General features: G+C 40.6%; 2 protein-coding genes across 8 annotated transcripts in view; one reads left to right on the forward strand and one right to left on the reverse strand.

Annotated features, from left to right (window-relative positions):
- Helb (DNA helicase B) overlaps positions 1 to 4,787 on the forward strand; it is a 32,350-nt gene extending 27,563 nt beyond the window's left edge. The window contains exon 13 of the mRNA XM_010644226.3: positions 3,255 to 4,787. Coding sequence (XP_010642528.1) covers positions 3,255 to 3,380 — 126 coding nt within the window. The 3' untranslated portion in view covers positions 3,381 to 4,787. The remainder of the gene's footprint in view (positions 1 to 3,254) is intronic.
- Positions 4,788 to 4,886: 99 nt separating this feature from the next.
- Grip1 (glutamate receptor interacting protein 1) overlaps positions 4,887 to 15,115 on the reverse strand; it is a 390,535-nt gene continuing 380,306 nt past the window's right edge. For all 7 annotated transcript variants that reach the window (XM_033763767.1, XM_033763765.1, XM_033763766.1 and 4 more), the window contains 2 exons: positions 9,976 to 10,122; positions 4,887 to 6,513 (listed from right to left, as the gene is read on the reverse strand). In XM_033763767.1, coding sequence (XP_033619658.1) covers positions 6,283 to 6,513; positions 9,976 to 10,122 — 378 coding nt within the window. In that variant the 3' untranslated portion in view covers positions 4,887 to 6,282. The remainder of the gene's footprint in view (positions 6,514 to 9,975; positions 10,123 to 15,115) is intronic.

A 15,115-nucleotide genomic window follows, 5' to 3' on the forward strand; every position in this document is an offset into this window, starting at 1 on the left:
ACGTCTCAGCTGTCTGACATTCCAGGTACTGGGATCTAAAGATAAGTGACAGTTCTTGCTCTTACATTCACTGCCTTTGGTGCAGACAACAAGTAACTTGGTGATTCACTGAATCCTCTGATGCTGAAGGGCAGTGAAAGAACCTTTCCCTAATCCACATATTTATTTTTACAGATTGACTTTTCTAGACCCACAACTCAATATCTTGCTATTTATTCCAGTTTCCCCATTTCAGTCACTGTTCTCTGAGTTATCCAGCTAGTCTTGGAGTCACCTTAGACTCACCTTACATTTAATTGCTTCCTCCAGGTAATTGGCTTTATTGCAAAATATCTTTCTCAGGGATTTTTTTCTTCTATCTGGCCCTGTTTCGTGTCTTTATCTGATCTTCTTGGGTGATTGGTGATCTGACTACCCTCCTGTCTTGTTCCCTCCTCCTGATACACCTCACACATTGGTGACAGATTATCAGATCCCCTGAGTGATCAGCTCATTGTTTTGTGCAAAAGCCTTCAGTGATACCTAGGACTTCAATGCTAAACTATCCTGCTTGCTAGTTGAGGCCTTTCTTAGTTTGTTTCCAGCTCCCACAGCATTGTTTCATTTCTCGCTATTCTTTTTTGGCTCTAGTCAAGCTAATGTCTTCTTTCACCAAAGTGAATCAAACTTTTCCTCCTTTCTGTCTTTTGGCTTTTGCAGTTTGAAGATGGAGTCTGTACAACTTGCTGACTAGATGTGAAGTGATAACAGAAAGATAATCTAGAGAGATTCTTTCATTTCTGGCTGAAACAATTTAGGGGAATGACAGTGCAATTTCCTGAGATGTGAAAGTCACAAGGAGAATTTGTTTTGGGAAAGGAAGAGTCCCCTGTGACAGGCTGTTTCAGGTGTGATTAGACATGTGGGATTGTAAATTAACTTCCAAGTGTCACTGCAAAAGAAGCTCAACAATTTCATAATTTGCCACCAACAGACCTGTTGAGTGCTGCTTCTGAGGCAGTAATACAGACAGGGAGCTAAGTAGGAGCACAGAGGACAAAAACCTGCTCATTGTGGGCTGAGAAAAGGGGGGAAAATCATGTCCTCTGTCCCCAGCTAGGTATGGGACAATTGGCCAGTTCTCAAAGAATCTGCCTAATACTGGCTCAACATGTGAAATCTAGACCTGTTAGGCAGCTACAGATAGAGAACAACATGGCCATAGCATAGGGAGAAAGCAAAAGGTAGGACTGAGGATGCAGGAGTAGGAAGGACAGGCAAAGGGTTTTCTAAAGAGATTTTTCCATTCTTCTGATTACACTGCAGAACGGTAGAAGCTGTTTAAGTGCTCTGTTAATTAAAATCTAATAAGGTAACCTTGACTGTAGCTGAGTGGACACTGGTTAGGCAGAGACTACGGGGATGAGTTCTTTATGGTCAGGTACCGCAGAGGGATAGAGAAGAGCTGCCACAGGACAGAGTGAATTGTCCCAAAGATGAGGTGTGTGCTGGTGGAGTTGGGGCCAGCATGATTCCAAGGCTTCTGGCTAGGGCATTCAGGTGGATCCTGGTACTATAGACTGGGATGGGAAAAGAGGCCAGGGGAGAGGCTTCATGGGAAAAGGATCAGATGTACCTTCCATCAGCCTGGGTGGTACAGGTCAGTCAGGCAGTGTGGCCTCTTGATGCAATCAAGAGACAGCGAGTGTAAGAGTGAGATGCATGAGGCTGCTGTTGGTGTCACACAGCAGACTGTTTAACAGTAAAATTTTTTATTGTAAGTAGAAGGCTGTGCTCTAACAATGAAACTATGGTGAATGTATAAGCCATAACATAATTATTATAAGGTAATATGTCCTGTACATAGTCGTATGTGCTATGCTTTCATGACTGGCAGTAGAGTAGGTTTCTGTACATCACAATCACCACAAACACTTGAGTAAAGCCTTGAATTAGACAAGATTTTTTTTTAATCTCGTATCAACCTTAATTTGTAGATTTTTTGTTGACTGAAATGTCACCGTGGGGCACATGATGATACTAAATGACAGAGCTTCTCCCAGATGAAAACTTTTTTGCATTTTAATGGGTTTATAGCTTTGAGTTTTGGAAAAAATCCTTAAAGAAAGTGTTGACCTGCTTTTTTTCCTGGTTACCCTCCTGGAAAAAAAACATGAGTACTTTTAGATTAAAACATACGAATCAATATTGTTGAAATTTATCATATAAATCAGTGTTTTCCAGAAATTAAAAAAAAATCACATTTTAACATAAAAATGAGGAAGGACATAATCATATCATTTCCGAGTAAAGGGAAGACCTTATCTTAACCTAGGTTCTCCAGAGAAACAACCATTACATATAAATATCTGTGTATCTATCAGAATGGGTTTATTTCAAGGAATTGGCTCATGTGATTGTAGAGACTGACAAATTAAAATTTTGATCCTGCTGAAATTGAATCTGAAAGCAGTCTTCTGGCAGAATCCCTGTTTCCTTCAGAGAAGATAGTCTCTTTTCTAGTAAGCCTTCAACTGATTGGATGACGCCTACCCACGGTATAAAAGTTAATCTGGTTTACTCAAAGTTAACTGTCTCTGATGTTAATCTCTTCGAAAACATTCCTTCACAGAAATATCTGGAATAATATGTGACTGAATCTGGGTATTGTGCATTTAGCCCATTGACACATAAAATTAACCACCACAGTGCTGTATAATTAACATTTAGCACTGTGAAAGATAAATTGTTTATTTTCCTATGATGGTGAAACTTTATGACCATGCTAGCCTGTTGAGTGGTGCTTGGGAATCTAGTAGTATGAAGAACGTGATTTAGCTGTGCAGTATTTCACCTTACCACATGCTGAGCTATTTCCACAATCACACTACCTGGGCAGTTGTACAGTGCTCTGTGCTTGGGACCCACGCTTTTTAAAATTGCTCTTTAGTAGCCATCTTGAAACTTTTAATGTTTGAACAGGAACCTGGACTACCAAATTATATACCTTTAGAAGTTAGACACACAGACTTACTCAGTCAGTGGTTACTCGTACATGCCGGACCCAAGCTGGGTGCTTTAGACACCCTGGTGAGCCAGAGCAGACATAATTCTTGAAGAGGCCATAGCATGTTGCTCTGGTTGCTCAGGCCTTTCAAGGTTTGGGAGAAATGTATTATTTCTTCTTCAGAAAGAGTTTGAGAAAATAGAAGTACCCAGAGTGGACTGAGAATATTCTTATAAAACTAACTTTACTCTTGTTATTGTTCTAATAGGTGGAAGAACCATCTCCACAAGTGTCTTCTAAACTTCAGAATTTGAGACTAAATAAATTAATCCCCAAGCAACTTTTCAAGCCCACAGACAGTCAAGAAAACTTCACTTCACATTCCTCAGAATAATCATGTATTGTTTTTCCTTTAAAAGAAAAAAACATTTTAGCCTCAAAGTTTCAAGATGAAAGAGGATCCCTATAACTGGAATTTTACTGGAAGACAATTGTGTTTAGAAGACATTTTATTAATTTGATCAAAGAGAACCTTAATTCAATATGTGTCATCATGAGAACTAGTATCATTGGACCCAAATAAGGGGAAAAAAGAAAATGTGTGTTCCAAAAACCCCTGTACTTTCAATTATGCTGTATATTTTTATGCTTAACTTCCACGATCACTGTGGTTCTTTGCCAGTGAGTAGAAGCAGTGGCAAACGTAAACCATCATCGTGGCTGTTGATATTGACGCACATTCAGGGATGTCCTGGCTTCTGCATTGCGGTCATGTACAGGGGTCACTGATGTTCAGGCCCAGCGTACCTGGGACTTTTTCTGGTAATCCTTTCTGAGTTAGGAGCACATTGTTTTGAATATATCCCATTTGGGGAAGATTCCTCTTAGAGTGATTTGATTTTAAAGTTTTATTGTTAAATATTTTTGTCTCCCAAAGTTCATGTGTTGGCAGCTTAATTTCTAAGGCCCAGGGTTGGGAGGTGGGGCCTCATGTGAAGTGTTGAGGTCCTGAGTGCGTTAGCAGCTGGGGCAGTGGGTTCCTGATGCAAAGAATGAAAAGAAAGTTCTGCCCCTGCTTGTTCACTCCAGATCTCATCTCCTGCTTTGTGCCACGAAGCAGGAAGACCCTCACCAGATCCCAGCTCTTCAGTTAGAGCATGCCTTGTTTTACTGCACTTTGACTTATGCTTCTCAGATATTGTGTTATTTATAAATTAAAATTTTGTAGCAACTTCGTATTGAGCAAGTACATTGCCATTTTTCTAACAGCTCAGAAAATAGCAATTTTTAGCCAGAAAGTATTTTTAATTAAGATGCATATATTTTTAAAAGATATATGTAGTAGACTACCAAAATAGTGTAAACATAACTTTTATTTGCAGTGAGAAACCAAAAAATTCATGTGACTCATTTTATTGTCATATTGTCTTTATTGCAGTTGTTTGGAACCAAACCCACACTACCTCTAAGGTATTCCCCATTGGGCTTCCCAGCCTAAATTCCCCGTTCTGTCATATTCTTTTATAGCAGCCCTGTGGGGCAGATGTGACCTTTAGTGTCACAGGAGAGGAAGGTGCCTCATGGTGTCACACTGCCAGGAGTAGCACGGCTGGAACTGAAATCCAAATCTGATTTCAAAGCCCATACTCTTCCCACGTATCCATGGTGCTTTTCAGTTTCATGGCAAACCCCTCTACCACCACCCCGGTGGAAAATTGTGTAAACATTGTACAGAACTCAGGCTAGAGTAGTGAAATATATTCAGTGGACCAAAACAGCATGCTTTTTAAAATCACTTTTATTCTATTTGGTAGAGGGTTTTTTTTTCCATACAAATATTTGCAACAATTTTGAATTCCCCAAAACCATACATAGACGATAAATACCATGCTATTAAAGTATTAAATTTGTACAAAAATACTTTACAGTTTAATACTTGTTTGTTACAAATAAAAATACATATTTAAGTGACTCATGATCTTTTATTTTTCCTTAACATGATTCAGCTTTACACTTTCTTGCCCTGGTGGTTCTGACATGTGATTGAAGTTTATTTTTCCACAAAAAGAAAGGTGAACTTTTTTCCTTAAACAAAGGACACAGTGTTTTAAATGTTTTGCCTAAATGGTTGCTTGAATTATTCACCAAAATGAAAATGGTTGGAAAATAATTATTTCAACATCCTACCATCAATATACAGATCTATTTTTTATATTTATTAAATAAGTTATTAGTGTAGCTATTCAAAATATCTGAACAAATGAAAACAGTTGCCAACAAACAATAAAAGCAACTGTCACAATTTATTGCTTTGAGGGATGGTAATAATTGGCAATGCATTTTGTGAAGAATGTATTTACAATTTTGATAAGTGGCATGGCTCAGAACAAAAGATAGTCCAGTGTCGTTTTTAAGTACATGTGCTGTACACCCCTCAGTATTACCAGTTTTCAAAACATTTCAAGCAGTATGAGTTTGATTTGCCTATTGTTAAGATGAAACACATTTTAATAGACTTCATTCTCAAATTCTTAGTCTTGAATTTTAAAAATAGGATAACTAATTCTCAGTGTTACTACGTACTCTAATTCATTATCAGAGATTTTTCACCTATTAAAAAATGTGTCCTTAAAAAAACAGGTCACAAGACATATCCTGTTTGATAATTTGTTGCATAGGGAATAGCATACATCCTAGTTAAAATCATTCCTATATTTGGGCAAAACATTTACCTCCACCTATTATGGTCTCCTACGTGCATCATTGCTGAAACAATTGAAACTAACTTGATTTGATACCTGTACCCCTCTCATGGCAGCAGTCCCAGCAGCTTACTGAATACCGGTTCCCCTAGGAGAGCCAGCTGTATGAAAAACGTTAGCCAAATCCTTACGTTAATGATTTTATAGTAAGAAATTGATTTCAAAGTGAATTAAGGAAATTATCATAGATAATATTTTCAAACAGACAGTTCTCTTTTTAAAGAGTAATAGTGAGATGAAACTCGTAAAAAATTTCCTCTGATGTTAATCATGGGGAATGGTAGCCTATTTTACTCTTTCTCTACCATTGGGCCTGGCAAGGATCTGCCTGCCATATACCATAGTGGTCACCAAAAAAGGAACCTCTTCAACTTGAAAAGGGAAGTGAACATGAGCCATGAGAGAGATGTAAAAGACCCCTGTGCTTGCAGTTAATGCCACGCGATTATTTGTGCCTCAAATGGCACAGAAATCTTAAAGGGATTTTTAGCACCATGTAGATATTGTCTTTCGTCCTGCTTTATAAAAGTGCTGCTATAATGTATTAGTGGGTTCTCGTGTCTCCAGATTACCACCGTGGCTAGGCTGCTGGAAAAAAGCACTGTTCTGTTCACTCCAGTCTCCCCCGGGGAGAGTCTGTTGTTCTATAGACTTCTGGGAAGCCAGCGGGTTTCTACTAATAACCAGGTCCAGCTTATTACCGGATTCTGCTATGAGTGGCACGACAAGGCAGCAGTCAAAGTCTCTCGTTCGGACATGATTAACCTGAAAGGTCAAGAAGAGACATTTTGAACGGTTGTTGGATCCATAACCCTCCAAACTCCCTGGAGTGCACAGCACACATAGCAAGTTGATTAATCTCAAATATGCTTAAAAATACACCCTGTGCAAAGAGGTTCACTGCTGCTATGATCCCACTATGATGGCTATGGGCTCACTAATCACTCTCTGCTATTAGGTCACAAGGCCTTGAAGAGCAGTAAAAAAGTACACACCCTCTGATCCTCATGCCAAGTAAATGGGTATCCTTGTGGGTGTTTGCCTTGCTGGATTCACCCCTGAGGTTTGGAGTGGTAAGAGCTTTGCCATTGGCTAGCACTTGGTAAGAGTAGAGTCAGAGCATAATTCTGGGCAGTCTGGCTGGTTCCCAAGCCTGTGCTCTTAGCCTTAGAAGTGAGCTCCTCCCTGCCTTCCACATGCTCATCTTCTCCTTTGTCACAAATCACAGTTTTTAAAGTCATGTGTTCCGCTTCCCCTCCTTGGCTCTTCATTCTCTCCTCCCTCTTCTGAGGTCCTGGGCTTGTCATTTAGATTGCAGTGCTGGCGGTGATGCCAGAGTCCAGTCCAGTCATGGTCAGTTGTCCTCCTCTTCAGGAGTGTTTTCTGTTCTGGACACCTACTGGTGCTTCAAGATGTTTCCCCTCATGTAACAGAATGTTTCAGCAAAGGGCTGCTGCCTGGGCATTGGAGGTAGAACGCAATCCAAGGGCCAAAGCCAGTGGCCAGAGATAAGAATTTAGAAGCTTCTCTCTTGCCAGCCAGGCTGGACTCCCTGCTTTGCTCATTCTTTTAAAGAGACCATTCATACATTTGTTCTCAAAGTGACCCAAACCCTATTCCCTTGTGTGTGCTGCTAGTGGCTATGTTCCTCCATCTATCTGTCTGTCTGCCTGCCTCTGCCTTGATCCCTTTCCATTCTTCTCTTGTGTGGCCCAGAGAGAATTGCCTTCCTGACTCATTGTGCCCTTCCTGTCCTGGATCTACAAGCAAACATCTTTTAACTTGTTTTCTTTGGTGGTAGTGTACTGACTTTGCTCCTTGCAGGTGAAGAGCCAGGGACTGCTGCAGGCCTGCCTTCCCCGAGAACCAAAGGGTGGATGATGGTTAGGCAGCCGTAACTTGAGAATGGGTCAAATAAGATCCTAAGGGACTCTGGCCATATAAACAAGTCTCCAGTCATAGTTGCAAGTCAGATAATTAGACATCGAGCCACCTGCCAGCTAAAAGAAATATCCAGTAAAAGGCTCACTGTGAGTTTCCACACCTAGCTGTCATGTCATTCACTTTCCTGTTAGGACAGGGTTGATGGTTGAATGTTAGCTGGAAATTCTCAGTACAGCTGGTTCTTGTGACACCGCTCTGTTTTGATCCTCTTAGCATTTTAATTGTTTGCCTTTAATACTATTCCACCTTTATTGTTTCCTGTCCTTTGCATGTTGTTATTGTTAGAATTCTATTTTTGGTTCTCTTCTCTTTCTTACTAAAGCTCACCATGACCAACTTTATCTAAGCCCACACCACCAATATCTGAAATGCTTGGCTCTGGCTCTAACCTCTCCTGAGCAACAGATCCAATCTGCCGACTTTCTGCCGGAGGGCTTTGCAAGGACAGGCTGAAGCTGTTACAGAAACAAAATGTCTGAGCCGGGCATGGTGGCGCACCCCTGTAATCCCAGCACTCAGGAGGCTGAGGCAGGAGGATCGCTGTTCGAGACCAGCCTGAGCTACACAGTGAGTTCTAGGTCAGTCTCAACTACATAGTGAGACCCTGTCTCAAAAAACCACACCTCCTTGGTCTCCATCATTGTGATCTTCCATTTTGCAGCCCTGTGAGGACATGCTGTTGCCTTTCTATGTTACAAATTGTGTCATTCTTCTGCCAGAGAAATTACTACACTTCCAGAATGAAGTTTGAGGACGTTATTGTGGCCCTCAAGGGCCTTCATAATCTGAATCCAGTCCATTTTTACAGCTCCAACTTTTATGAAAATAGGGATTGTGCCGATCAGTAATGAGGAAGGGAGCACTCACAGACTCAGTAACTGCTCCACAGTTTATCCAGCAGTTACTGGAGTATGTACAGAAAATGAAGTATCCCCCAACTTCTAATCATTCTATTGCCGATGTAAGCACAACCACCAGAATTGGCATGGAAACAATCCAGCTGATCAATACAACTTGCTTCAGTGATATGGCCTGCAAGGCGGCCTGGCCATGGAAGGCTTGTGCTGTGAGAATGAGCAGCTGGCAACAGATACACCCAGCTAAATACATTTCTGAGACTGATGCCAACCCACTCCTTGGCTGGGAAAACACTGTCCCTAAAAACTACATAAAATCAGGAATTTGCTTGCAAAATGAAACTAAACCTGACCATGACATCAAGTTTTAAGGTTTGTCTTTCTGGTTTCAGGTATTATGTGATATTGAGATATCAAGCAATGTAATAATGGTGAATGAGAGAATAAGGTATCAGCCCTGCTCTCAAGTAGTTCACAATCTACTGAGAAAGAAGCAGTCATAATGAAATAATTCTATCAAAGGAAACAGTTACTAGCCTACATCACGTATAGGCCACGTAGGTGAAAGTGTAAACTAAAACTTTGAAAAGAAGTCACCTATGCCTGTGGTTTTCTGATTGCTCACTGTGATCACCTGGTGAGCTTTAGCAATACATGGATGGTGTTTCTCATTCCTTGAGATGATTTAATTGGTCTGGAATTTGACCTGGGCACTGGGATGAATTACCAGGAGATTCTGTTTTTCAGCCAAGCTGGAAAACCACTGGTTTAAGTGAAGCCAAAAGTTTAAGCAGGAGTTAGGCAGGTAACAGGTGGGGAATGGAAAAATGTTTCAGAAAAAGCGAATAGTACATTGCAAGGTACAGAGCAAATGTGATGTCTGGCACACTGTGAACCCAGGAAGCAGGGTCCAAGAACCAAGAGCAAGGGAGAACACTCAGACCGAGTGGTCCGATAGGGTCACTGAGGCAGGGACTGAAGTGGGGAGAGAGAATAGGCAAGTTTAGGGGAGGAGCACGGCAAGCTCAGTAGCAGCAGAGGCCAAGGCCTGCACTCCGCGTCATGGAAGTGCAGCGCGGCCAGGGCAGGAAATCAGACATCGTTCTGGGGACAGGAGGCAGAGGGAGGCCAGATGAGATACTGGCAAAGGACCCCCACGCTGGTGGGGTCTGAGTAACAAGCAGTAGATTGGGAAACAGGGCTCTGAGCTCAGCTGAAACTGATAGATCAGTTTGGACTAGGATAGGATTTACAAAGAGCTGAACATTCTTTACTCAGCTCTTTATTATTACTAATTCCAAAATAGCGATGACAAGGTTTGAAGGAAAATAAAACACAAAGGGCCTCAAATGTACAGAAAGATTTGGAGGGTGTTCCCAGTTATGAGTCAGCTGCAAGGAATAAAGTCTTCCACCCGCAGTCTTACCTGTAAGAGCCTGTCGTAGGGTTTCAAACCACCAAGATCACCTGGCCCAGCAGGGCGAATATTTTTGACATATACACCTTTCTCCAGCAAGCCATCTGCTACACTGAACCCAAAGTCCTCCATGTCAGAGTCCTTGTATAAGGTCACCTGAAAAGTGAGAAAGTGTGAAGAGAAATGTTAGGGGCTGGGGCTTGCTTATAAAAGTTCTTGATGAATGATCTTTTCAAATTCATGTCAGTAGTGCAATGAATTTATAATATAAGCATTAGGCAGTTCCCTGCACCCAACACTATACTTCTTTTGCCACCCGAGGAATATACTTGGAATATACAAAGCCCCATCCAGAATTGCCAAAGAAAGAGAACAAGAGAGTCCTAGGTTCTCTGTCCGTCTGTCTCTCTTCTAACTGCGATCATCAGATATACAAAGAATTTCCCCAGGGCATGTTGATTTTCTGGGAGCAGCTTTCCTGGTTTGAGCAGCAGCCAGGTGCTGCTAAGATGTTGAGAAATAAACCAAAGGCCTTTCTTCCTCCCCATCCCAGCCCGGTGCTGGGTTAAATACAGTACTCAGTGTACCCATGTTTTTAGTAAATACTGTGATAGCCATTATTTTATTTGCTATGGGATTCCAAGCAGTTCTATCAACACAACACTGTTTCAAAGCCCTGAAAGTGTTTATGTAACAAACTCCTTGCTCCAGGACTTGGCTTGACTAGTCTCCTCAGTACTCTCCTAGGGGTTAGTTTGGTAACTACAGGTGTTCACCCTTCTATGCCACAAGCCTCATTTGGTTCTCTCTCAGGGCAAGGCCAGGGACTGCCAGCTAATGCTTCCTCCAGTCCACATTCCTGCACCAAACCACCTGCCCAAGGTAGTCTGAGGCTAAAAGAAGAAATGGTTTGTACCTTCATTAAATGCTTAGTGTCCCTATCAGATTCTAAGAACAGGTCTGGGTGCTGGAAACCACAGTGAACAAGAAAAAGAGGCTTTCTTCAAGAGCAAACTTATGATCAAAGAATAGTCCTTGAGCTGTCCCTGGGCTGGACACAGTACCCAGGGTATACTCAGTATTTACATGCACTTAACACTATAAGGTTGGCATTGTTTTCTTTGTGGTAACTGGATAAATGCAACAAAAACTGATGTGCACTGCAGGCGGCGGTTGGGCTTACTTTTTAAACTGTAAATTTTAAAAAATTGCACGTTTTCTTTTACAACTAATATGTTCTGGACACAGTACCCAGGGTATACTCAGTATTTACATGCACTTAACACTATAAGGTTGGCATTGTTTTCTTTGTGGTAACTGGATAAATGCAACAAAAACTGATGTGCACTGCAGGCGGCGGTTGGGCACACTTTTTAAACTGTAAATTTTAAAAAATTGCACGTTTTCTTTTACATAACTAATGTATGAATGCGCTTTTTTTCTTAAATAAACACTGGAGCTATACAGGTAAGTGTGAACATTAGACTTTTATAGCAGCTTTATTTTTTTTGTATCCAGTTACTTTATTTCAGAGAGGTATGGGATACTGAAGGAAACGCAAAGGTGGTCAGTTTGTAGATTTTATTTTACTGGATGGAGAGCTAAAATATCAAGCAGACTGGGTCGATACTATCCAACAGGCAGCCCTAGTGGCTTTGGCCATTTTAGAGGTGAGGAAATTCAATTTTATAGAGGTTAGGTAATCCTCTCAAGGCTACGAAGGGAATGAATGGTGGAGCTACTTCTGTCAGACTCCAGACACAAAGGGCTTAACCATTATACTCTACTGCCACTCAAAACAGTTTGTTTCATTGATTCTATGACACAGGGTTTCGTTTCTTTTTTCAAATTTAAAAATCTCTGCCTTCAGTCTCTTTTACAACTGATAGCACCAAGGAACCCATGAAATATGCTCGGGATGCCAGCATTTCACCCCTACCTACATCTTTACCATAAGCACACCAGGAGGAAAGGGTTAGACCTTTGTTGCAACTTTGTTTAAAGGGAGGAAATGTGCTTTAGCACTTCAAGGGTCTTGCTGAAAGGGAGCCTGTGAAACGCAGGTCTCAGATGGCCCCAGACTAACATCTCGGGAATCTGCTGATTTAATGTTTATTGGCCCAGCACTGCAGGCTCACTATAAATGCTTTCTGTGTGTGTGTACTGAGCTCTACTATTCTGAACTCTATTTATATGCCAGGTACTGTTTTAGGAACTGGGAAAAAGGCAGAATATATTGAAAAATATTGGCATAGCAGTAAGCAAAACACCCTTTATGAGTTCAAAGACCAGTGAAGATATGTAATTTAATTCTTATAACATCCTACAAGATGATAAGAATCTTCATTTTAACTGAGGTCTTCTACCTATATATTTTTTTAATCTGAAGAAGTGACCTGATTTCTGTGGATCACTTTTGTGGCACTCACTTATACAAGTATATAGCAGGAAGCCCCAGTTTACTAAATCAAAGCAAAACTCATCAGGAAAGTAGGGGGAGTCTTTGCTGGTGACCTGGGCTTAGCTGTTTGGCATATAACCCTCACCTCAACTCCTTAGCTCTTTAGGTGTTTTATTGTTCTCTGATCTATCCCAAACCCTTAAAACAGTGCCTGCCATATGGGTGCTTGCTTGACTAGAAAGGGCTCTGACACACCATATGGTTGAAAAACAGTCATGACACGCTGTGCCTTTAAATGTTACTGCAGAGAATGTGACATGAACTAAGAGTTAGTCTGAGGTTCAAACCAATCTCCCTCACCCTCACCCAAAGCCTTGCTGGGCCCTTTAACCCATCTTGTGACAGCATAGTTGGACAGGAGGGAGCTCCAGTGGCGACACCTTGTGGCCATGAAAAGCAAGAGTACTTCCTATCCTGCAACCAGCCTGCCCTATCTGTGCGGCTAGAGGAAACCTGGATCACAGATCTAAATATCAAAAAAGAAACAATCTGCTGCAAGGTAAGATAGGTTAAACTCCTGAAGTCATAGTAGGCAAGGACTTTGTGAACAGGACCTCAATTGCACAAGAAATAACATCAAGAATCTACAAATGGGATCACAATAAATTAAAAAGCTTCTACACAGCAAAGGAAATAAAAGAATGAAGAGATAACCTACAGAATGGGAAAACATTTTGCCAGTGACACCTCAGAAAGAGGTATAATATCTAGAACATCCAAAGAACTCAATAAAATTAGACCCCCAAGACCTAATAAAAAATACCCAACTGAAATAAAAGACATTTCTCAGAAGTAAAAGTAGCCAATAAATACATGAAAAAAATGTCAATATTTCTGGCAATTAGAAAAATGCAAATTAAAACAACACTGAAATTCAATTTTACTCCAGAAAGAAGGAATAGAGGTCAGAAAACAGACACCAAAACACAGGAAGAATTAGTTCTAGGGTTCTGTAGCACAGTAAGGTAACTACAGTCTACAACAATTTATTGCATATTTCAGAAGAATCTTAAGGTTCCTAATACATATTTGATAACAAATATTTGAAGATAGAAATGCTAATTATTCTGATTTGATCATTACACATTGTAAATATACATCAAATTATTGTAATATGCCCCATAAACATGTACAAATACTACATGTCAATTACAAATTGAAAAATAATAATTATTTGAATTATACAAAATAGATGAAGTACACACAGGCTCCAGGAGAGAGAACATATGGAGAGAGAAAACATGACACGTTTTATATATAACCTGAATATAATTCACTTGTAAAATTAACTTTTAATTTTGCTATCCCCCAATACCTAGTCCATACTTTTCCCAAATGTCTCCAAAATGGTTTTCTAGAGTTGATGTTTTCAAGTCAGGATTCCAACAAGGTCCACACAATGCATCTGTGTTAGATCTTTTGAACTTCCTCTTACCTAGAGCATGTACCATCTCATTTTCCCAGGGCCACTGACTTACATTTGTCCCCTTTATTGGGGGGGGGATGATGTTCCAAGGCCCTAGTGGATGCTTGAAACCACAGATAGTACCAAACCCTCTACACAAGTACTTTTGGTACTGTGACAGTCCATCTCATACCAAGATATCTACTTGATGACTAACAGATGAGAACCATATAGATTGTAGATTACAAAAATGTTGGACAAAAACATGACTCACTTCCTGGGAGGGATGGTGTGAGATTTCATCCTGCAACTCCAAATGGTGCCAATTTAAAAACTGAAGAATGGCTTATGTTTGAAATTTTCTATTTACTATTTCCGGACTGCAGATGACCACAGATACCTGAAGTGAAGTACACAGAAGTGAAGCCACAGATAAGCGGGGACTATTGTATTGCTGAAACTGTGGTATCTGTCTTATGAAATGTTCTTCTAGCTCACATTTTTCTCTAAATAGAACTTATGTCTGGGTGCTTAAGTCAGGGTAAGCTTTGAGGGAGGCATGGCTATTCAATGACTAGTCGTCCCACACAGAGTGTGCTCAGGTGATGACAGACGGATTTCTCCATGCAGAGGCTCCTCATCAACCTTTAAGGGGTGATCCATAGGTAATTACTGAGTCGGTAATTTCATTCAAGTTGTAAAGTGATAATCTTCTTATAATCCTAGACACCGTCTACATTTATTAACCAGAATTATTTTGTAAAGCAGAATTTTCCTTTTTTCCGTTCATGTGTGTTGATTACTTTAAAATGGAATTTATATAAGACATGCAGAATGAATGTTAATTCTTTTCAACTTCAGAAAAGAGAATTATTGCACTATTTACTTTTTTTTTCTGGTACTGGAAACCGAACTCAGGACCTTGTGCTTGTGATGCAGGCGTGGTGCCACTGAGCTAAATTCCTGGCCCCTGCACTATACACTTCTAAAGGTGTACCTGTGAGAATTTCTTTGGGGAGGAGGAGGAGGAGCTTTGTTACATAAAGTATCGATACGAACCTGTGGGTTTTTACATACTTGTGGTATTTTTAATCAATTGCATCAATATTCTTTTGGACGTTCAAAATGGCTTCTTCATCTTTAGGCACAGGCAACCCTTCATGTTCACCCCTTTTGAAAGGGTATGTTTGTTTTGATAGTGTCTTTGCTTTCTGGTGCAGGATATAAGACTCATCGTGAATATTTCCTGCTGTTCTCCCGCATCAGCCATTTCCCCAGGGAAC

This window comes from Fukomys damarensis, unplaced genomic scaffold, assembly GCF_012274545.1.
Source record: "Fukomys damarensis isolate Sample0158 unplaced genomic scaffold, DMR_v1.0_HiC HiC_scaffold_15, whole genome shotgun sequence".
Lineage (NCBI taxonomy): Eukaryota > Metazoa > Chordata > Mammalia > Rodentia > Bathyergidae > Fukomys > Fukomys damarensis.